This window comes from Glycine max, chromosome 6, assembly GCF_000004515.6.
Source record: "Glycine max cultivar Williams 82 chromosome 6, Glycine_max_v4.0, whole genome shotgun sequence".
Classification (NCBI taxonomy): Eukaryota; Viridiplantae; Streptophyta; class Magnoliopsida; order Fabales; family Fabaceae; genus Glycine; species Glycine max.
This window is the reverse complement of record NC_038242.2, coordinates 10,746,479-10,769,605: the sequence shown is the minus strand read 5'-3', so window position 1 is coordinate 10,769,605 and position 23,127 is coordinate 10,746,479. Positions and strand designations below refer to the sequence as shown.

Here is a 23,127-nt window from a genome sequence, read left to right as displayed (position 1 = left end):
AAAGTTCGTGTAAGAAACAAAAGAAATATTTTTAATTATTTTAAAAAAGGTGTTTTATATTTTAATATAATAAATTTTTTGTATCAAAAAACAAACTCAATTTTTTATATTAAACTAAAGTATAAAAAACCTCATAAGGCCCATTATCCTACTGGCAAACGAAAAGATTTATACTATAACAAGTCTACAAGGCTCAAGCTCTTCACGCCAGTCTTTCATCTCTTACTAATAGAACTGAAAATCTATGATTTTGTTCTCTTCCGTTTTTAATTATAATATTTAGTCTTTTTTAAATTTATGATTTTAGTTTCCCTAGTAAATTATTAACTAATAATTATAATTATTAGAGATATTAAATTAGTTATAAATTAAATAAAAAAAATTATTAATCATTAAAAACTTTAATAAAAGACTATTAATTCTAAGGTGATGTTAATAGTTGTTGAAGTCGCATGTAACATGGAGGTGAAAAAAGTGTTTGCGGAAAAGAAGATGAACACAATATTATGAAAAATTATGATTAAAGATTTTTTATTCAATTTTGTTAATAATTAACAATTTTGATTAATTTATAATTAAATTAATAATTCAATTAATAATCTATTACGAGGATCAAAATTACCAAATTATAAGAGAATCAAATGTTATAATTAAAATCCAGAGAATCAAAATCATAGATTTAATAAACTAAGACGATCAAAATCGTAATTTAGACTAATAAAAAATAAAAATATTGTTATCCTTTAAAAAAATGTCTTTTTTTCCAGTTCAGGTTTCCATGTCTTCTTAAAAACTCACAACCTATACGTTTTAATTTTCACCATTTATAATAAAATCAAATATTTAATATTTATTTCCCCCACTCTTATATAAAAATAAAAAAAAGAAACCTTTGACTAGATATACGTCCTTGTATAGTGTATATTATTTAGTTTAGATGTCAACTTTGAATGTTTATTTTTATGCTTGTGACAGCTTCCCCAAGAAAAAGTTTCCAATCCTTGATAACACTTGCAGGATAGGAAGGTATCTGCTTGTCTTGTTTGTCGTAAAGAATTTTAATGATCCCCCGTAAGATTTGAACCCCACAATATGCTAAATAGGAGTGTTATTATAACTGAAATGTCTACACACATCTTTTCGGTAGATATGATTATAAGAGATGCTTGTATATCGTTGACATTAACTCTTTTTGGGAATTTGAAATTTAGTTAAACATTACGTCTTAATTAATTTGAGTGATTGAATGAGCTTCAATTCTGGATAAAGATTATAATACGTTAATATTTATGATGAAGGCAAAATGTAAACGAGTACATGGGTCTATTCTGCCGAACCTTTAGAATGAAATATTTGAGAATTTTAAATTTTAAAATTATCAATTGCTTCAATTGGTTTTTATTTTATTTTTGCTTTGTTTGATAAAGTGGTCAAATGCTTTTATTTTCAATTTTTTTATTGTAGCAAAAAGAATTTCAATTTTTTAAAATTCCGTTTAATACCATAAAAACACCCATTGATAGTAAAATATCCAAACAAATTCTAAGCCGAAGAGTTTATTTTGAATAATGAATTACCGACATTAAATTATTAATACTTTTAAAAAAAATGAACGAGTATCTTAAAAATAAAAATAAAAAAATCCACAATTGGTAACTAAAAACCCAAGGTTGAACCCGACGTGAATCGAACACGCAACCTTCTGATCTGGAGTCAGACGCGCTACCATTGCGCCACGGATCCGTTGTTGATGTACATCAGTTATTATGATTTAAATATAATAATATTCTTACAAATATTTTCTTCTTTCTACAAGCTCCAACATCATTGAATATTGATAGTTAATTTTGTATTTTTTTTATTAATAATTAGTTTTGTAATGATTATGATTCAAAAACATATAAACATATACTCATATTATCAAGTTTATAATTTCACTTCAATTAAACATTAATTTTATATTTTGAAATGTCACCTAATACTTAATAATAGAAATTTAAATTATTTTTTTTTTACAAAAATAAATTTAAACTCAGTAAACGATTATATTTACTACACAATAGCTACTCCCACGTAATGTACTCTATGGAAAAAACAAATAATACTTCATCGGTTTTGCAAAATAACTAATTTGAAATATTTTCCCCCCCTAAAATTAAGTAGAATGGAAGGAGCAACAAGTAATCAAAAAGTCCTCACTGGAAAATTAGGTAACTGAAAAAAAAGTATATTTAGATAAATATTTAAAATCTTAATTTCATGTAACTCAATAAAATTAAATTTAAAGTGAAGTTGTATATATTTAAGAGATTTCATTTTAAAAAAATATGGTTAAATTTAATATAATTTTTTAACCTAATATAAAAGTCATATTCTTTTACTTGTAATAAAATAAATTTATAACAGTAAAATTTCTTTGAATTTACTACAACAAAAAATAAAATAAAAATGCGCTTCCAACTTGATAATGGGAGCGGTGAGGTTTACCAAACATGAACTAAACTAAAATTGGACGGTCGTGTCTATGTTGAGGACTCAATTAGTTGTCGACCTGAAGACATTAATGAAAACGCTAGAATAATTAAAACTATGGCTTCACATTTCATTACCGACATATTATTCGCATTAATTATTTATTTTTTATTTTGCGAGTTTTCAATTTATTGAGCAATTTATGTTGCTCAACTCGTGACTTCACCATACAATCTTAGAAATATGATAAAGATAGGACATATAAGGATGGTTAACGTGCATGAGTCTCAAGGTTTATGTTGTAAAAAAAAAATTATTATTCTTCACCATCGCTTAAAAAAATTAAGGTGTCAATCTCCTTGTACATCACACGATAAAATGTATAAATTGGATGTCAAAGAGTCATGAGTGACGTCTATTTCTATTTCTAAAAAATATACATTGACTTTCTTGATAATAGTGAGCTGCGTTTTAAATTAATTAAGAGGTCCTCTTTAAGAATTTTGCTCTGTTAGTAGTTGGGAAGGTATGAAAAACACCACATGCATTCGACAATGACGGAATAAACTGTATTGTTCCTGAAACGATATATTTATATGTTTTCTCTTATGATATTATATTGTTTTTGCTAACATTTTCTTGTGCAACAAATATATGATACATATTTTTCTCAACTTACAAAATTATGCATATATAAAAAAATTATATTCATTTTATATATATATATATATATATATATATATATATATATATATATATATATATATATATATATATATATATATATAAAACAATAGTTACCAAAAAAATTAGAACACAAAGTAAATTGTTTTATTCATTTTAAATATCCTACCAAACATTAAATAGGGAAGAAATATAGAAAATAATAACAAAATTCTTATTTTGTCTTTAATTAAATCTCTCCTTATTATTTAAACAGCATGTGGTATGTCATATTCCCTCAGTATTACTTCAAATGATTTTTTTTTCTTGTTTCTTATGAAAATTGCAATCGATATGCCCTTTCTTACTCTCACTCAAATGATTTTTTTTTATCCCAAAGTCTATATTCCAAGTTCAAGTTTAGAGTGAGCATTGTTTCTCCATTTCTTAATTTAAAGTATCACTACAAACAAAATTCCACTTTAAAGACCTGAGACTTTCAGTTTCTAAAATAAGAAAAAGTATGGTGACTAAATCCGTTTGAGACCAAATTGGAGACTAGTTTATGTAAGTAGCTAAAACCTTGGTAGCTGATTTTGGAGACCAATTTACATGCTGGTATAGAAACCAATTTAGCAACTGATTTTATAAATAAAAAAAAACTATTTTGAGCCTCATATACAGTGACCGATTCAGTGCTCATTCTTGAAGTGACCAAATTAGAAGACTAGTGCAGTACCTAATTCAGTTACCACTTTAAATGACTGATTTAGAGAGCAAAAATCAGTCACTAAATCAGTCTCTAAACATTGAACTTTGGTACTAGAAGATCAGTAATTTCTTCACAGGATTTAGAGAGAAAACAAATGTTATTTTATAAATATTTTGGTGACTTTTGTTACAAACTTACAATACAATGGGATACATGTGGTTCGTAGAAACAAATTTAATAAATTTAAAAAAGAAAGATATCCAACTTTGTTAATCACTAATTCTATAAACATCGATATTAGAAATATTCTCTCTGTTGAAGGAGTAAAACAAGATAGGTGATAACTACTAAATCAATATCGAGTTAAAAAGAATCAATGATTTTTTACTCTATATGATATATATATATATATATATATATATATATATATATATATCATTGCAAAAAAATGATTTTTTACTCTCCAAGAAGACAAAATTAAATAACTAAAGATTCAATTACTAAGTCTTTGATGTAATATTATCTTGAAAGAAAATCCTTAATCTTACTTTTGATTAAGGATAAGAAAAATATTCACACACGATTTACATATAAATTCGCAACATATAAAAGATAGATAGTTTAACATATACTTGTAGATAATTAAAATGGATAATTTTAAAAATATCATCAAATATAAGTAAATGTTATTAATATATTTTCATGATATTTTATTAAATATTATATATAGTCCATGTCACTAAAATCTATAACAACATGAGTTATGTATAATATTTAATAAAATATCATAAAAATATATTAATAATATTTATTCATATTTGATGATATTTTTTAAATGTTATAAAAAATTAATAATATTTTATTAAATATTAAAAACTGTATGTAACAGTGAATGCAACTCTCTTTTCAACATAAAGTTGAACCAATAGACCTTAAGACCAAGAAGGTTCCGCTTGTTCCCGTTCAAAGGCAAAGTAAGAAAAAAAAAATCTACTAAGCATGTACACACGTGTACATTTTAGTGAGTAATAGATTGCTCAAATAAGGTTGCGGCTGATTATATCATTGATTTTGTTTTTCCATTTTGGGTATTTTGCTTTATGTTATCTTGTTTTATTTTAAGAGAAGTTCTAGAAACAAACTTTTTAACATACTTTATTTCAAATATTCTTTATATTTTTTGTTAAAACTTAATAAAAATTATGAAATCATGTATACAACTTATTAAATTAAAAATATATTAATAAAATCTAACTTAATTGGTGAAATAATATGAGTGAGTTGTTATGAAATTTTTAAGTTTTATAATTTTTAATAAACTTCAACCAAACTAATAATAAAAAGTATTACTTTCGTTCTAAAATAATTATCATCTTAAATTATTTTATATAAAAAAACTAATAAATAGAGAAAAGATAATAATAATTTTATAAAATCAATCTTATTTAAAAGATGAAAGAAAATAAGATTAATATTAAATTCAAAAATTAAAGTGATATTTATTAAGTTTACCAGTAGAAAACAACAATTAATGATATATTGAAAAATCAAATACAATATTTATTTTTGAACAATTTTTCTTCCTTAAATAGTATAGTTATTTTGAGAATAAGGAAATTAATACTTTGGGCGGTGATAATTTTGAAAGAAACATGACCCTTTTTTGAACGAAACTTATCTGACAGTATTGCTTTGTTATACTTATTGAAGACTAGTTATGGCCGGAGAACTGGTCACCGGCCACCTCGCTTTCAAATTTTATGGTACTCAAAGCTATAACATGGCAAAGAGGCAGCAAAGCACTGATTTCAAATTGGTGGTCCACCAACTATTGCCCATTTTGTTGCCCCGAAAAGTCATATATAACCTGATAACCAACGCTGGTCTTGGGTAAGACACCTAATTCTCTTTTTTTTTTTTTAAAAAAAAAAAACTCTCAAAAAGTTTTTTATAAATAAAAATAATAATAATTGCTTTATCAATAATAATAATTTATTATAAGTAATTAAACGTTTCTTCTTAAAAAATTCTCCATCTTATTTATCATGAAATTTTCTTCTAATCAAAATATTTTATTTATCCTTCATTTTTTATTAACATTAACATTAATTTTTCTTTCCTTTTTATTTTTTTTTACTATCACAATTAACATCTTTAGATCTCCATTAAAACTACTAGACATCTTAATAAGTTTGGTCTTTTAAGCCAATTATAAAATTAATCTTCGACTTTTAGATATATTTTCACCTTTTTTATCGATTAAAAAACTAGTACCTTACCTATTAAGATTAATTAAAATGATTTAAAAACCCAAGAATTCCCTCACAAACCTTTCACAATTGTTTAGCTTTATATAGAAAGTTAAAACTTTACAAAAAAAATCCTCACAATTGATTCAATTGCGCTTACAACACAATTCATAAGCATCATCGATCAATTCATTATCTGAACTTTTAATTGAGTGTTTGGTTTCATTTTGATCATTTAAGTTTATGAAAAATTTCATATTAGTTTTGTCAACTTCATATACACAGACTAAATTCCAACTTCTGGTAGGAAATGATGTTATCCTCTAACTCATAATAATCATGTCTTTTTGTTCTCTGATTTACTGATTCAAATACATGTGAATTGATGAGTCTTCTGTTATTGACTAATTTAACAACATGATTACAAGAGTATTAATTATCCCTAACAAGACAACACACTCAATAACAAACATATTTACATCATAAAAAAACATGTATTTAAAATATTAGATCAAACACTGTATTGTGATTTTAGAATAGGTTGTGGTGTCAATTGTATTACGATGAATTATACCTAATTTGAAGTTATCTAAAGTAGTTTTAAAGTAATGTGATATTTTTGAAAAAGTATGATTTGCTATTAGTAATATGCACTAAGTATGTGTGGATGAATTTGGAAGTAATAAAATAAAACTTTTTTCATTTTTGTATACTTAAATGATAAAAATGTTGTAAATCAATTCATGTCTTTAATGGTAAACAACTAGTTAAATTTTATTAGTTTTTTGTTAGTAAGAGAAATTTGAGCAGACACTTCTCATTTCTTTTTTCTCTTCAACCTTCTAATTTATTTTCTCTTTTTTGTTGTACTTATTGCACCACCCTTTATGGACTGACTTGCGAGACAAATATTATTGTATCTAAATCGCCTAATATGAAACCGTCATCCATTTGCATGTTTGAATTATCGTTTCTGCACTCCAAATCTGAGTTTGATGTTCTAATTAGTGTGATTTAGCATATAGATTGAGTTTTGTCTGTTATAATTGGGGTATATTTTAATTTATCATTTGTATTTAGAAAATAAAGTTAAAAGCATTTTAGTTGAAACTTGTTGCGATGTGGTCACAAAGAATAGAATTCAAGCCAGAGACACAGCGAAGGATGCAGAGAATTGTGATTATTTCCGATGAGCAATTCTGGTTGTGATACTCACAAAGACTCCAATACTCAAGTCACAATATATATAGGCACATTTTGAGTTTCAAGATCAAAATATATGATGATATGTTGAAGGGGCCGTACTATGTCCTAAAATCTATGTTTGGCAAAACGTGAACATACTTCTAAATTTAAAGCCCTGACTAAAACAGATTGTTTTTTTTTTAAAAAAAAAATTCTTGAATAAGACTGTACTTTAAAAACTACTACTATAATCCAAATTAACATGATAGCAGTTGCTTACGAATTAGATCAATTATAACAAAATTAACTACTAGCTACAACACAAAGGCTAATTAATTATTACCAAAGTTAAAGCTAAATTTTCGGATGCATCTTCTTTCATTGCATGAAAGGCAAAGCGCTGTCGGCATGTCGAATATGCCGTAACAATTCACTGTACCACCTAAAACTAGCTAGGAACAAAAAGGTTGAAACATTGAATCATTAGTGTTTTCTTTGTTGGTTTTGCAACTAATTAATACAGTGCCCATTAAATAAAATACATTTTCTCAGTTATCTCTCTTTTTCAGTACTTTCCAATGCTTTATCATAATTATACTTGTTCTTCGACTTAATTGAGCATATTTTAATAAGATAATAAGACAGATACCAAACACTTTTAATTAAATTCTCGGGTGGCTACTAGATTAACGCTAGTGTAGGGCTAGCAGACAACAATAATAAAAGAGTTAATAAGTAATTGAAAGTAACTTGTTGGATTAAATGGAAGCAGTGGATAGCATCTTTTTTGACTTTCTAGGGTTTGTATGGTCCTGTAGGAGACAACAACACTCCTCTCCCCCTAATCTGACTTCAAATAGCACCATTATATAATAATTTATCGGCAACCGAAAATATAGTGCCGACTATTGTTAGAGGCTAAGTACCCTTTAATCTTCACCGTCCGTTTATGTATGATTATATAATAAAGATTTATTTGTTCTACTTCTTATACTATTATGATTATTAAAATCAATTTAATTCAAAAATAAATTTCAAACTTGAACCAATAAGGTTTAACATAATTAGTAAATGACTGTGTTTCTGAAACATGCTAACACAGAATTAATTTCTCAATTTATGGTTATGAAAATTTTTTATTGGGAGAAATAAAATTTACTTTGAGTATATCTATACTTCTAACGTTAGACTCATGATTTTTAATTATGAGAATAAGTTGCTTTCAGAAAGCCAAAAAAAAAAAGAGGAAGTTTTAGACACCTGCTTTTATAGAATACAACCTAACAAATTATGTCGTTAGTGATATTATCTAGATTATGATGTATATAAATTTAGGATAAATTAAATGATATGCATAAGTAACTACTTTATTACATTTATAATTTTAAAACTATATTGTAAATAAAATATAAAAACAATTGAATAAGTATGAAGTTTATTTTAAATTATATGAAAATTCGTAAACTTTATTTATTTAATAAGAATTATTCATTAAATTGTTTGATTGATAAAATTTAATATAATAAAAAATAAATTTATCAGTACATTCTTTTAAAGTAATTTCACCCATATAAAAATTTATTTAAAGAAAAGTTGAATGAGTTTTATTTGACACAATTTATTTGAACATTCTTATTATGCTATTTTGTGATCCTTCAGATTGGAAAAATAATTACATAACCCAAAATAATGTGATCTCGGTTAGAGGTGACAAATGTACTATTGGATTTAATATAGGTTATGAGTTATAATGAGTTAACCAGAAAAAGTTTGAATTCAATTTGGGCCTATAAAATGAACCCTAACCTTGCTGCAAATCCTTTTTTTTTTCAAGCTTTTATCAAGTTTTTGCCAGCTCAGCTCAAATTAGGCTATGATCTAATTGTGTAAAAAGATAAATAAATCAATTCAGTCTAGAAACATAAAAGCCCAGGGCCTATTATATTTCATCTAAGTTTGGGTAGAAATAGATAGTGGTGAACCACCAATAATATATGTTAGTCTACTTTTGACCGATCATCATTTAACATGTAATCACATTTTTTAATTTAAGAAAAAAATTGATAATGTATCATATAAAAATTAGTTGAGATCACTACTCGATCTCCAGAACCATCTAATAAATTTTATGTAGATAGAGGTGAGCATGACAATTGTGGGAAACAAGATGATGAGTGTGATATCCATATCCTTTTCTTTTCTTTCTTGGGACAATTTTTGTTTCTATTCTCATCCCATGATTCTCCGCTGTACTTGTTGGATGTTGCATGAAAATAATTATATTTTTATATAAACATCAGCTTTTAATAAATATAAAAAAATTATTGCATTAAATTTTAACAAGAATTTGGCTAAAAAAATATATTCATATGTTAATAATTAAGAAAAAAATATTAATTATACCCACACACACACACATATATATATATATATATATGATTAAAACATTTATTATTATTATTATTTTCAAACATTTAGAAACTATGTAGAAAAGTAAGTACGATCCTTATCCACAAATATATGCTAGGGGATTTTGTCTGTATCCCCATTTCTACGAGGTAGAAATCTGTAAACCCAGGGTCTTAAATATTAAGATAATCATCACAAGAATTCCTAGATGATGGAAAAATTATCATCTTTACCTTCCATCACATATCTTAATTCTAGTGATTTGGTGAGCTTTATTAGTTTTATTTAATTATGACATCTCGTAAACCTTTGACTTAGTAAGTTTTGGTTTTATTTTCTCCCATAGTCCCATGACATTGTTGATTAGCCTTACTCTGATACCCATAACGTAATCATATATACATTTTTGTTCTTTTGCTCGTGCAAACAATCCAATGCAACACCTCTAGCTGATTTTTTATTCACTATCATCACTCCAGAACACGTCCAAGTGAATACCAACATACTTTTTTCTTGGGAGTAGCGAACAGAAAACAACAACACTAATCATATTATTATATAGGCAACCAGAAATTAGTTAAGAACTTGCTTCATTTTAAAAGTTAAGGTCCCATGGGGGTTGTAAAAAACATGATTGAGATATACATCTCAACAACCATTAAAATGACTTAAACACAATGGTCTGGAGAGTATATAAAGAAAATATAGATGCATGTAATGTAATAATGCTAATGGTTTTACAACTTGTATAACTATATTGCGTGGTAATATAATTTTTTTCTCCAGGAGAACAAAAAGTAGTACTATTTTGGGTATAAAAGGACGTTTGTAAGGGTAAATTTGGCATGACCTAATTTGCCCATGCCCTGCTAAATATAAGGTTAGATGAGCTGGGGAAAAAGGGGTGACCAGGAAACCATGTTTGCTTGAACAGTGCTTCTCAATTATAAAGAGAATAAAAACAATTTATGGGTCATATATCTGACCGTTGACTAGCTCCTCATCCACGGTCCTTCATTCTTTCCATCAATAATACACTTTTTATTGCGTGAATCCACTTCTTGAAGAGTTTCCGGGTCAAAAATAATGCCATCATGTTATATTGGTTTTTTTTTTTTTTGGTGACTATCATGTTATATTGGTGCAAGTTTAGGACTTTTTTTTCAGAATAGTTTAGATCATTACACTTAATTAAATCGAAATTTGACCACTGACTACCATATATGGTACCACTATCAGTGCAATTATTTGCATGCCTTGAAAATAATAAATTGATATTATAAAACAATTCCTTTTTTTTAAGAGACTATAAAACAATTCCTAGTTTCCAGAAAATACATCAAATTTGAATTTCAAGTTGAACTGATTATGACACTCCTGACCGTGACCAAAAGGAGTAGTCATTGATGTAAGGGGATGTAACTATCGCAGTTGAAATCAATTAGATTTTTCTTTAATTAATTTGTACGCAGATGACATGATTACAAATACTTCTTTAGTATGCGGACCAAGTTAAATAGTTTTTTTCCCCCAAAAAAGGTTTATTTTTTATTTTGACATTATGATTGCTCCGCCTATTCTTCAAAACCATGCCAATAAGTTTTCTATATACTTTGAGTATTTTAGATTTAAGTATTTTATTTTTTTAAAATACATAAAAGATAACAAGATCTCCTTTATTTCGAATAATATTCACATATTTAATATCACAGATTTTTTTTTTGCAAAAATAAATATTTCATTTCATTAGATAAAAACAAATTAAAAATGAAAAAAATTTCAAAATTAAATAAAAATAATGAAAATATATTATTATCTAAATAAAACTATTATTTCTATTTCTATTAATTTGATATGGTATATCAAAATTTAAAATTAACCTCCAATTTAAAATGAGATTAACTAAATTTAAATAATAATATTTAACATGAATAAAAAATATATAATGGGAAATGCTTGATACAGAAGAAGTCATATAATATAGAAAATAAATTAACCTCAAGGTAAGATTAATATTTGATAGTGCCAATTAAGTTTGAGTTTCATTGAGAGATGATAAATAATGCAAGTTGTTTATCTATTCGTTGAATTTGAAGACTTTTTCGTCTCTCCACCAAAACATTTTTGATAAAAAAGAGAAAATAAATATTTAAATTCCTATCATTCAAAGACGAGTATTTAAATTTATAATATAAGTGAATAATAATATGTTAGCTCCCAGGCCAGATTAATTAGTATGGTACTTTCTTATAAGAATAACTTGTATAAAATATATTTTTTGTTAACTGAGATTAAAAGTATTTTCAAGTTAGATTTGACTACCAACTTATTTTTCTATTTTAAATAAATTTTATATGAATAATCTTAAAAACAAAGTATTGATAAAAAAAACTTTACAACAAAGTGTACTCATAATGTTTTTAGTAAAATTTGCAAAAAAAAAAAATTTAATGAAAAATATAACAATTAATATATCTGGAAAATATATTTTAAAAAAACTTAAATACTTTTTCATTGCTGTAATTTATTTATTTTTTTTCATTTTTGTTCCTATAATTTTTTTAGTCCTTGTAAAAAATGTTTGTTTTATTTTTCAAAATAACACTTTGAATAGTATAAAAATGTTTTTAACAGTTAAAAAAAGAGTTATATAAATCACTTTAAGAATGAAAAAAAAATTGTAAAAACTAAAGCAGATTTTTTTAAAGAAAAATGAAAAAAAAAACTAAATGGTATGAATGAAAAATACATTTAAAATCTTTAAAAAATAGTAAATTTATTTTCAATATCAAAGTAAGCTAATTTAAAAGCACACCCATCTGCATATCATCAACCGCTTACTATGTTTGGTCATACGCTTGATAACTTTAGATCAACGTTAGGGTAGAAGGTTCAAACAATAATTTTTGGTTTTTTAATTTGTCTGATTAGAAAATGTAAGAATGCAAGACTTGTTGTTTTTTTCACGTTAAACACATTCCATTCTTTGTATCTTTTGCCTAATCGTGGATATGTTGTTAACAAATGTGTTTCCAAACATGGAGAAAGACGCACCTTGTTAACCTACAAACAGATACAGGTGCCGTGAAAGAAAATAAACAGATACAGGTGCATTTTATTAGTGTTGAATGCAACAAAATTCATGGATACGTACTTCTCACCTATTTCACATGTAGACGGAGAAAAATAATGTATAATAAACAACGTAATGTAGTTAAAAAAATAAAAACAAATACCAATAACATTTGAGTGAAAAACTAAGATGTGAAAGATTTTTACTTGAATACATTAGATTACATTGCTGATTTTTTTTTATACTCTCTTGAGATCTCTCCAATAAATGATTTTTTTTTTCATTAAATGCCTAATAAACTAATAATTTTGTTTTTGAAATTTTTGTAAACCTTTAATGAATTAGTAAATGTTGTTTCTTGATAATTTTTTTCATTTGTAATTAGTTTGAATTAAAATAAAATTTATTAATTTATCAAAACTAAAACAAAATATGAAAAACAAAAATTAAAATTATTTTTTATTAAAAATTCAATATAAAATAAAATTTTATCAAAAAATAAACACAAAAATTAAATATTTATTAGAGACAAAAATATATTTAAGAAAAAATATTAATAACACAAATGACATGTGCTAATGAAGTTTTTACACGAGTGTTTCATGAATCATTATTCTTAATGAAAAAAAAAGAATAGATTTTCTATCATAAAAAATAGATTTTCTTTTCTCAATTGCAAGATCAGATTAGAAGAAAAGTAAACATAATAAACTTGATGCTGTTATAGTCACATGTAAACTGTGTTAATGATAAGTTGATATATATTTATAATCGTGCAATCACATAATAACTTTACTTTTTAAAATGAAAACTAGATTTCATTCAAATTTAAATTCAAACCTTTCACAACAACAAGAATTAATTGCACTTTAAGTAATTTATTAATGAATAAAAACATATACCCATGAGTATTAACTACGGGGTCAGAGTTACAAAAGCTCTACGTACGGTCATTTTTTACGTTTTCTTTTTTCAAATTTTAATTTTATATTCTTTCGAAATTGCAATTGGCACAAGAACAAGACAGAGAGGCAAGGGTAGCAGAAAGAGAGAGAGAGAGAGAGAGAGAGGGGATGTTGCGTTTTGCGCTCACAACACAAGCCTGCGCAGTGTTCTTCTCCCCCATCTCGTTTCTTGGGCCATAGCCATCACCAATACCAATGAACGTGTCCTCTTTTCCTGTTTTACCCTTTCCGACCCTCTTATAGTATATTTTTATTTTTACACTGAAAATGAAATGAAAACGGGTTTTCTCCCTCCCCCGACTTGTTCGCTTTTTTCACTTTAACTACATATTCACGCACATATATATTCCCACTTCGTATTTTCGTTTCTGCTCATTCTGCTCCCTCCCTCGTCTCATCGCAACGCAACGATATGCTTCTTCTTCCATCAACACCCTTCTAACTGATTCTGATCATCAACACAACCCAACCCATGTAAGCCTATTTTTCCTTATTCCTTCCTCCCCTTTATTTTTTTTCCTTTAAAACTTGTCGTCTCCTTCCAATACTTCCTCTGCCAAATCCTCTTCTCTGTTTGATTTCATTTTTTTTTTTACCGGTTTTTAATTTTTAAGTGTTTTCCAATTTCCATGTACCCTTTTATTTTTATTTTGTGGGGTTCATTTTGATTTTTATGTTTCTTTTGAAAAGAAAAAAAAAATCTCATTTTTGTGATTTCTCCGAAGCGGTTTACACTTTACATTCCCAATTGTGGAATGTAATAAGACCAGGTTAAATGGTGTGGATTGGGATCTATGTTGGATCTCTCGGTATCTGTTTTTATTTTTCTTATTAAATTATTGTTTATCGTTGTTGTGTGGTTAATAAGTGAAATGTATATTTTGGCTAATATTGGTTTCCGTGCTGCTTTTTCATTTTAAATGTGTAGTTCATGATCTGGGTGGCTTCGTCTGGAGAGAGAGAGAGAAATTGGATTTTGACACATTCCCAGGTCTTAAAATGCTGCTTCTTTGAGAGGGGTTTCATGGGTTGAACTCGGAGAATCATGGGTAGCTTCAGCGAAGACGAGGAATGTCGGTTTTTCGATGCTCAAGAGGATGTTGTTGTGTCCATTGCAGATGATGAAGGGGTATCCAATGGTTTTGATTATGAAATGTGGATTCGGAGTCCAAGGAGTGTGAGTGAGCGTAGGGGCACGTTTATGAAGAGGATGGGACTGAGTAGTGTGGATTTGGTTGCCCTTGAGAATGAAAACTCAGTAGATGTGTGTAGTGTTGAGTGTAAAGAGGAAGTGATGGATAGAGTAAATGTTAACAGTGGCGCTGTGACCCGAAATTGTGTTATGGAAGAGGAATTCTGTTCAAGCAGGACATCAATGTCTTGTTGGTCTAGGGAGAATTCTTCAGGGGGGTTTGGTATAGTGGATAACTCGCCGTGTCAAGATGGAAATTTGGATCAGGAGGGGCTGCAGTGTAGGGAGATGAGTGAGGGAAGAGATCTGGATTCAGATCGGTCAGTGGTTGCAGAGGAACATAAGGAATCGGAGAATGCCTTTAGGGAAACGGATGCTAATGTTTCTGTTGGGAAGATGAACAAGTATAAAAAGGGTTGGCTCAGAAGATTGCGGTCGATAACGTGCATGCTTAATAGGCAAGATGAAGGTGATAATGGGAGAGAAGAAGGTCTTGGTGAAATGTCAGGAACTTGTAGGCTTCAGAAAGTTAAGGTCCGTCAGTCCAAGAAGCAAATGAAGGAACTTTCGGCTCTTTACATTAGGCAAGATTTCCAAGCACATGAAGGTTCGATTTTGACCATGAAGTTCAGTCCTGATGGGCAGTATCTTGCTAGTGGTGGTGAAGACGGGGTTGTGCGCTTATGGCAAGTGGTTGAGGAGGATAGGTGTAATGAAGTTGACATTCCAGAAATTGATCCATCCTGCATTTATTTTACTGTAAATAATCTCTCTGAATTGACACCACTGTTTATGGATAAAGAAAAAATAAGCAAACTGAAGAGCCTGAAAAAAACATCAGATTCAGCTTGCATTGTTTTTCCTCCTAAGATCTTTCGGTTGTTGGAGAAACCATTGCATGAGTTTCGGGGGCACAGAGGTGAAGTTTTGGATCTCTCTTGGTCAAACAATAATGTGAGTGAATGTCATCAATTCAGTAATTTAATTTAATAAACTAAGCATACACTTAGGTATGAATGAAAGTTTGCAGAAATTGATTTGGTTTTTCATCTTCTTGGATGCAGTATCTTCTGTCATCTTCAGTTGACAAAACTGTCCGTCTATGGCAAGTGAATCATGACCATTGCTTGAAAGTTTTCTCACACAGTAATTATGGTGCGCCTTGGTGCATTTCTCTTCTTTTCAGGCTTCTTGAACTCTTATCCTATAATTTGTTTTTATCATCACAAACTGTCTAACAGTTTGTTTGTATTTGATTATGTATTGTAGTGACGTGCATACAATTCAATCCTGTGGATGATAATTATTTCATTAGTGGATCTATAGATGGGAAAGTGCGCATCTGGGCAATTCCTGATTGTCATGTTGTTGATTGGATTGATATCAAAGATATAGTGACGGCAGTATGCTATCGGCCTGATGGGCAGGTAACATTTTTTTAAACCAATTTCAATTCTATAGAGACATAGACATTATAGGAAATGTTCTAAGATGAATGACGTTCTTTCATATAGGGAGGGATCATTGGCTCCTTGACTGGCAATTGTCGATTTTATAATGTATCAGGTATCATCTTTTTTACATTTATCTTAATATTTTATTTTCCTCAAGTTAAACCAGTTAGGTGTTATTTGGTAGATTTCCTAATGATTGTGAACAAGTTAATTTTAAAATTGTGCTAAACTTAATGCTATAAATTCATCCACTTATTTATTTCTTAAATGCTTGATTCATTGTGCTGTTGAAATGTAGTTGTTAATTGGCAGGATGTTGGGTTTATGTTATTAAACTACTGATTTTGACAGGAAGTAATGATATTATGTATGCCTTGAAATGCCAATCAAGTTATCATTGGGATGTTATGACTATCATTAGCTATATTACAATGACAACCGCATAAGACTTTAGGGCCATTAACTCTGCTGATTTTCATTTTTGCTTGAACCAGAGAATCTCTTGCAATTGGATTCCCAACTATGCTTAATTGGTAAAAAGAAACTTCCTGGCAGAGGGATAACTGGGTTTCAGGTATTATATTTTTGTCTTTTGCTTCTTATGCTAAGTGAGTTGTTTTATATTTTTTATTTTTCTTATGATTTTTGTGATTTTCTATATGAGCTAAGTTTTTGTGATAAACTGATTATCTGTTATTCATTTCAGTTTCTTCCACAAGATTCTAACAAAGTTATGGTCTCCTGTGCTGATTCACAAGTCAGAATCCTTGACGGGCTTAATGTGATTGGCAAGTACAAAAGTATGTTGTTTTGTCTCTAACTACTACATTTATTGATATTTTTTTCGTTCCCCAGCAGGTCTTTACAACTGTGACTCTTTTAGTTCCTAAAAGCTTACTTTTTATTAATTTGAATTATATTTTATTTTATGTTCTGTTACTAAGATTCTTTTGTATTTTTGTTTTAGGCCTTAGCACGGGGAGCCCAATGTGTGCATCAATGACTTCTGATGGGAAACATATTCTATCAGCATGTGAGGACTCTAATGTATATCTATGGAATGTTAGTCAAGAAGAGTCTAATCCCTTAAAAGCTAAGAAGATTACGTCTTGTGAGCGGTTTTTCTCAAATGCATCCGTAGCAGTACCTTGGCATGGTTTGAAATCTCAAAATATTGAAATCGAACATCAACTGGATGCCTTGGATAAAACATCATCTCAAGTTATACAACTCAGTCCACCTGCTTCGTTCTCTCTGAGTCAAGAGTTCTTCTTGGAGTCTTTTCCAAAGGGATCTGCAACTTGGCCAGAGGAGAAGCTTCCTGTTTCAAGCCCCAAGGCTAAAGCATCAGTGATGCGTAAATCCGAATACAAGTTCTTGAAATCTTCTTGCAAGAGTACCTCCTCTGCTCATGCGTGGGGTATGGTCATTGTCACTGCTGGCTGGGATGGTAGGATAAAATCATTCCACAATTATGGGCTACCTATACCGGCTTGAAATGAAGCGACTTTTCCTACACTGGAGAGTAGAATCAGGATTCATTGCTTTTACTGGACACATTGTCCTTGGAAAAATTACATGCTGCAAATGTTCAGTGATTTAAGAGCGACTTTAAAATTTGGCAGCATCGGTAACAAAAATCCCGGTTGAGGTAAAGATCTCAAGCAGGAGTCGCAGTTTAGATGCGTCCTGAACACTGGCTTTTTGGAGGGTCCCCTTTCAGATATCAGGGAATTTATAGTGCTAATCGGTTAATGACAAGTGGTGGCACTATCATGGTTCTAATGTAACCCTGCTGGAAATTAGCAAGTGGCCAAGGTTTTAGCTTGTCTTGGCACCCAGTCTAAATTGCCTTTAGCTACACAAGAATCTGCTGGCCCCTAAAAGAGATGCAAAGTCATGTGTTAGGAACTTGGGAGAGGGGCCTATGAGATATTATTTTGATATGTTGTGGGTCTATTATTTTGCCAAAAGATGAAAGGAGGAGATTCAAGAGCTAGTGGCTCAAGTTCTCACACTATGATGAAAATGCTGGGAGGGTGATGATGATTTTAACTAAATGAATCTCTTTGTCTGCCAATCTTCCCGTCCAACTCATGGTAGGGCCTTCTTGTGCCTGAGGTTAATACTTGCAAAGTGTGGTGAGGATGTTTGTGGCGGTCATTTCTGTTTTTTAGAATAGGTGCCTTTTAGCTGCCTGTTGCTCCAATCATACAAACAGTACGAACAACAAATCCGGTTGCTTTCTGTTTAGTGGCTTCCAGTCTACTTGACTGTCACAGTCTATGGCAACTGATGATGCAGTGCTGCTGACAATTATTATTACTAACAAACATTCTGAGTATGGTCTCAATTTTAGGCTGACACCACTTTTTTTCCTTCTTTCTTTCCTTTTATTTGAGTTATTATTACAAGTATCTTATCTTTTTCTATTTTGACACAACAATACTATCTCCATTTTGTTGTTGGCAGATATGTAAATTTGTAAACTTGTGTAAGTAAAATTTTGTTGGCTTAGCCCAATGGTTGGTGGAAATACAAAATTAAACATGAGTTCTTTGCATGGTGGCTCTTTTATTAGTTCATGTTTGGAAAACCGGAGACTCCCACTCAAACTTGAGTTTGAAAGTATCAAAGGAGTTTCTTTTGCAAACCTAAGTTTGGGGTCTTCTAACGGAAACCCAAACATGTGTTTAGTGTGTGTTGGAAAGTAAGTGGAAACGTGAAAAATCTCATTCACTTGAAGTAATTCGAAGTAGCTTCAGAGTTTTTGGTCTTTGCATGTAGAGTGTGTGGGTCGGCTCTTCAAGCTAGGTTCCTCAACATGCACTAAGTGTGTTTGGAATTGTGTTTATACTTAATGTTACAACGTGTTTGGATAAGATTTTGGAGGCTCGTCGGACTTCAATTTTCATGTCTCATCAAAAGTCACTAATCCTGGCTTTCGCATCTTCTAAACACTAGACCTAAAAAATTACATTAATAACGTATTTCCAAACACATGCTTAATCAATGATGATGCAAAAACTATTATTGATAGTGTTGTAATTGATGTGCGTTTTTCCTTCAGTTGATATGTCTCAAGCTAAATAATTTTTTTGAAATTTTGGTTTTAATCATGTTGAATGATATCATGGGATTCATATAGTTGATCCAACTAGTTCTAGCTTTTGCATTTTCTAAGCATTGGACGTGAAAATTACAATAATAATATATTTTCAAACACATGCTTAATCAATGATGATGCGAAAGCTACTATTGATAGGGTTGTAATTGACATGTGTTTTTCCTTCTGTCTTAGGCTAAACTATAATTTTGAAAGTTTGGTTTTTAATTATGTTGAATATTCATATAACCAATCTTACTTAATGTAAAAAGACTTTGTTGTTGTTGACGCGATTTTAAACATTTATTTACCATGTGTTTGGATTGGTGTTAGATACAACTGATTCATATTAATGTCAATGTTACTAATTGTTATTTCGTTTTTTCTTGTATTGGACATCAAAATTTAATAATATTTATATTATGAATGTCAAAACAAACACACTTAAATTTATTTTCATGATTTTATATACACATATTCAACGTAAAATTAGGGTTAAAATTAATTTAGATACCTATTTCGATTATAAAAATGAACTCTTATGAATACTTGTATCAACATCTAAAATAAAGAGGCTCCTTAGACATGAAGAAAAGATAAACTTTTTTCTCGAAATATTCAATCCTTCAATAAGCGAAAGGCCACAAACATCATTGTTAGTCTCTAGAAATGCCACGAAAAAAGTGTAATTAATATGTTACCTACTTTTGTGAAGGGACTTGAAGGGAATAAGTCACAAAATTTCTAGCCAATTAGATTTCGAAATAACTGATGGGTACCTTTGTCCCTTGTCACAAAAACTACCGCGTTGGTTTGTCCTGGGCTCTAAATTATAAGGGTCTCTTTTGGTTTTGATTGCACACTCTTATCATATGAGGTCTATGCTTAATTCAGTTCTGTGCTGCTTCTCTGTTTTGTGGCTAGAGAGTCAGAGCAAGTCTTTTTAAGCAAAATATATCTTCCCACCTCCTATTTTGATGTATGAGTGAACATCCTTGGTTTAACAAGTATTGAAAACACGTAGTGACTAGCAAAAAAGTAGACTATTTTCAAATTCACCTGTTCAAGGAGAGCGATTCATGAACACGGCCACAGAATGTTGATGCGATGTTGTCTGCCATGCATTTTAATACTCGAATCCGTCCAATTTACTATGCTATTTGCCATTTCAAAAGCAATATACTTTGTTATTGGAAAAATAGGATGTGTGATGCTCACATGAATGGTACTTATCATTATTTTAATCTTTTTTATAACTGATTAGTAGGCTTTATTCACTAGTTCTTAAAGCTGGTGTTTGGTTTATTTCTTGTTTCTATTTTTAGGGGTCCTTATTATTTTTTTTATTAATAACTCAAACGTTGCACTACTCTTTACTTTTCTTAATTTAAAAAATTTAAAGAGAAAATAATGATGATAATAATAATAAAACCTTTTTTTTAATCATTTTCTTCACTATATCTTGATTACAGGAAACAATATAAAAATGAAATTTTGGTTATAATAAATAAAAATTTGTTAATTAAATAAAAAAAATGCAACTGTAAATTCACATGTTTAGTTTCCCATTTCAGGTCAAGGTCAATGGACACAAATTCTTTCTCAAGAGATTTATAACAATTTGTATTCTTTCTAAAACAAAAAGAATTAACTTTTGTTATTTCTTTATTTTGACTTAAAATTTAAGATAGATATATGTAACCAATGCATAACCAAAAATACAACATGTTTCTTTCAGATTACATTCCTTTTCTTCACGTGAAATGAAGAATTATTATACCACTTGTTTACCTTTCCTATTGCACACACATGTATATAAATCAATAACAGTTCATAACTTCATAATGAACTTAAAATTTTAGTGATTAAAACATAAAGTTTTTATTTGTTTATAAGACTTATGCTTACTAGTAATACATATTTTAAATGTAAGAAATCAATAGCTCCGGGGCGGTGAAGAATATCATTATATTAAAGGGCAACTTGCAAAAGAAAAAAAAAATCAGGAAGATAAGCATCTATTCAAAGGAATTAAAACCTTATTATATATAGGAGCATTATTTGGAAGAATATTTATGTTCTGTCTTGGTTTAACCATTCAAATAACATATTCTATCAATTATATAGATTTCTGACAGAAAAATGCCTTTTGTAGCGATGGAACACTCTGTATGGCCCATAATTGTGATGAATAATATTTAAAAAGGAACACAAGCACCTAAAACATGATGTGTTCATTGAAGAAAAAGCGTCTTAATACATTTTCCATACCAAAAACTTTGTAGAGGAAACAGAAGATGATCAATTAATGAAACTCAATGGAGAAACCGTAAAGCATAAACAGGCAAGCCAAGTCAAAAACACATGGTACTGAACATTATGAGCACATAATAGACCCTGGAAAGGAATCGAATCAATGACACAACAAGGGAGAGAAAAAAAAATGAATGATTAATTTTAGGAGGAGTGTTGGGGTTTGCTGGAATCTTAATCAAACGGGTTTGTATTTTGTTTCCCAAATTATGTATGCTTATTCTTTTGTATTTTTTAATGTGTGACAGTTTAACCTTTTGAGATTAGGCCAACCAAGCTAGTACACAGTGTTACCCACCAAAGAGCATTGGTGCAGAGAATCAAATGCTAAAAGCTGTGTTAATCAATGAGGAAAAGACAAAAAGCATAACTTTGGATTAACTTAGCAGAGAGACATGTTTCGTTAAAAATATGCATACACCCGACAAAGAAACATGTAACAATTGTTTCCGCTCTCTCCATGCTGTGCATCATGATTATAGTTAGTTAATTGTTTGATTACTTTAATCAACGCTTTGGATTTACTGTGTAAAAGTATATTGAATATTTATTCTTTTCATGTCCATCAAGTCATGAATGTATGAGAAGGATAGTTATTAATCTTTCACTAAAACCTGTTGAACCCAAAAGCATATTTAATGAAATGAAAATGAATATCGGTATACATTTTTTTTTCTCCATTTTTATTTTGTGGATTGAAGAGGGTAATTCGGGAAACCTCAATTATGTTGACTATTATTATTTTTTAACGTTTATGTTGATTATTGTGGGTATTAGACTAATAAAAATGGTTTTATGTGAGGAAGGCTGGCTCGTGATTCAATGCTACAAAGCAGTCTGGTGTTATACTAATCCTTGTGTAGATTGGTCGTTATCATACCGCTCGTTTCTCACGGTATATTAATGCGGTCGTTATTTACTTTTACTAACTCCGTTACGTGAAAACAGTCCCCCCCATATATGTTCAACTCTTTCTATTTCTTGTCACATCACAGCCAATTAAGATCCTTGATTTATGCCTAGAAATCGTGCTGTAATAAGCAAAACCATTTCTAATCAGACGTTAGGTATGATAATAGAACCTGTATATTAATGGATTACTGATGTTTTCGGTTTTCATCCCATTTTTTTTTTTTTTGCAAAATTTTACTTAGTTCCTAAACAAAATTTTAGTAATGATACTTTTTTTCTATTTTTGTCCCTTCTATTTTTTTTCCTTTGTTAATAGTTTTAGTCCTTCCTATTAAAAAATAAAAGCTCTTACATTTAAAAATGGTTAACCAGTGATGTTTTACTATTGAAAAAAAATAAAAGCTCTCAAGTCTAATGTGAAA

At 29.2% G+C, this 23,127-nt stretch overlaps 1 protein-coding gene and 1 non-coding gene across 2 annotated transcripts; one reads left to right on the top strand and one right to left on the bottom strand.

The window, feature by feature from the left end:
- Positions 1–1,671: 1,671 nt before the first annotated feature.
- TRNAW-CCA (transfer RNA tryptophan (anticodon CCA)) lies at positions 1,672–1,743 on the bottom strand. Its single transcript has one exon. It is a non-coding gene; the product is annotated as a tRNA-Trp (tRNA).
- Positions 1,744–13,788: 12,045 nt separating this feature from the next.
- On the top strand, positions 13,789–18,937 carry LOC100817209 (WD repeat-containing protein 44). The gene is made up of 8 exons (XM_003527942.4): positions 13,789–14,202; positions 14,657–15,874; positions 15,985–16,075; positions 16,190–16,347; positions 16,435–16,486; positions 16,869–16,948; positions 17,081–17,174; positions 17,342–18,937. Exons 2-8 carry the CDS (start codon positions 14,774–14,776, stop codon positions 17,869–17,871), a joined length of 2,106 nt encoding a protein of 701 aa, XP_003527990.1. The 5' UTR covers positions 13,789–14,202; positions 14,657–14,773; the 3' UTR covers positions 17,872–18,937.
- Positions 18,938–23,127: the final 4,190 nt, after the last annotated feature.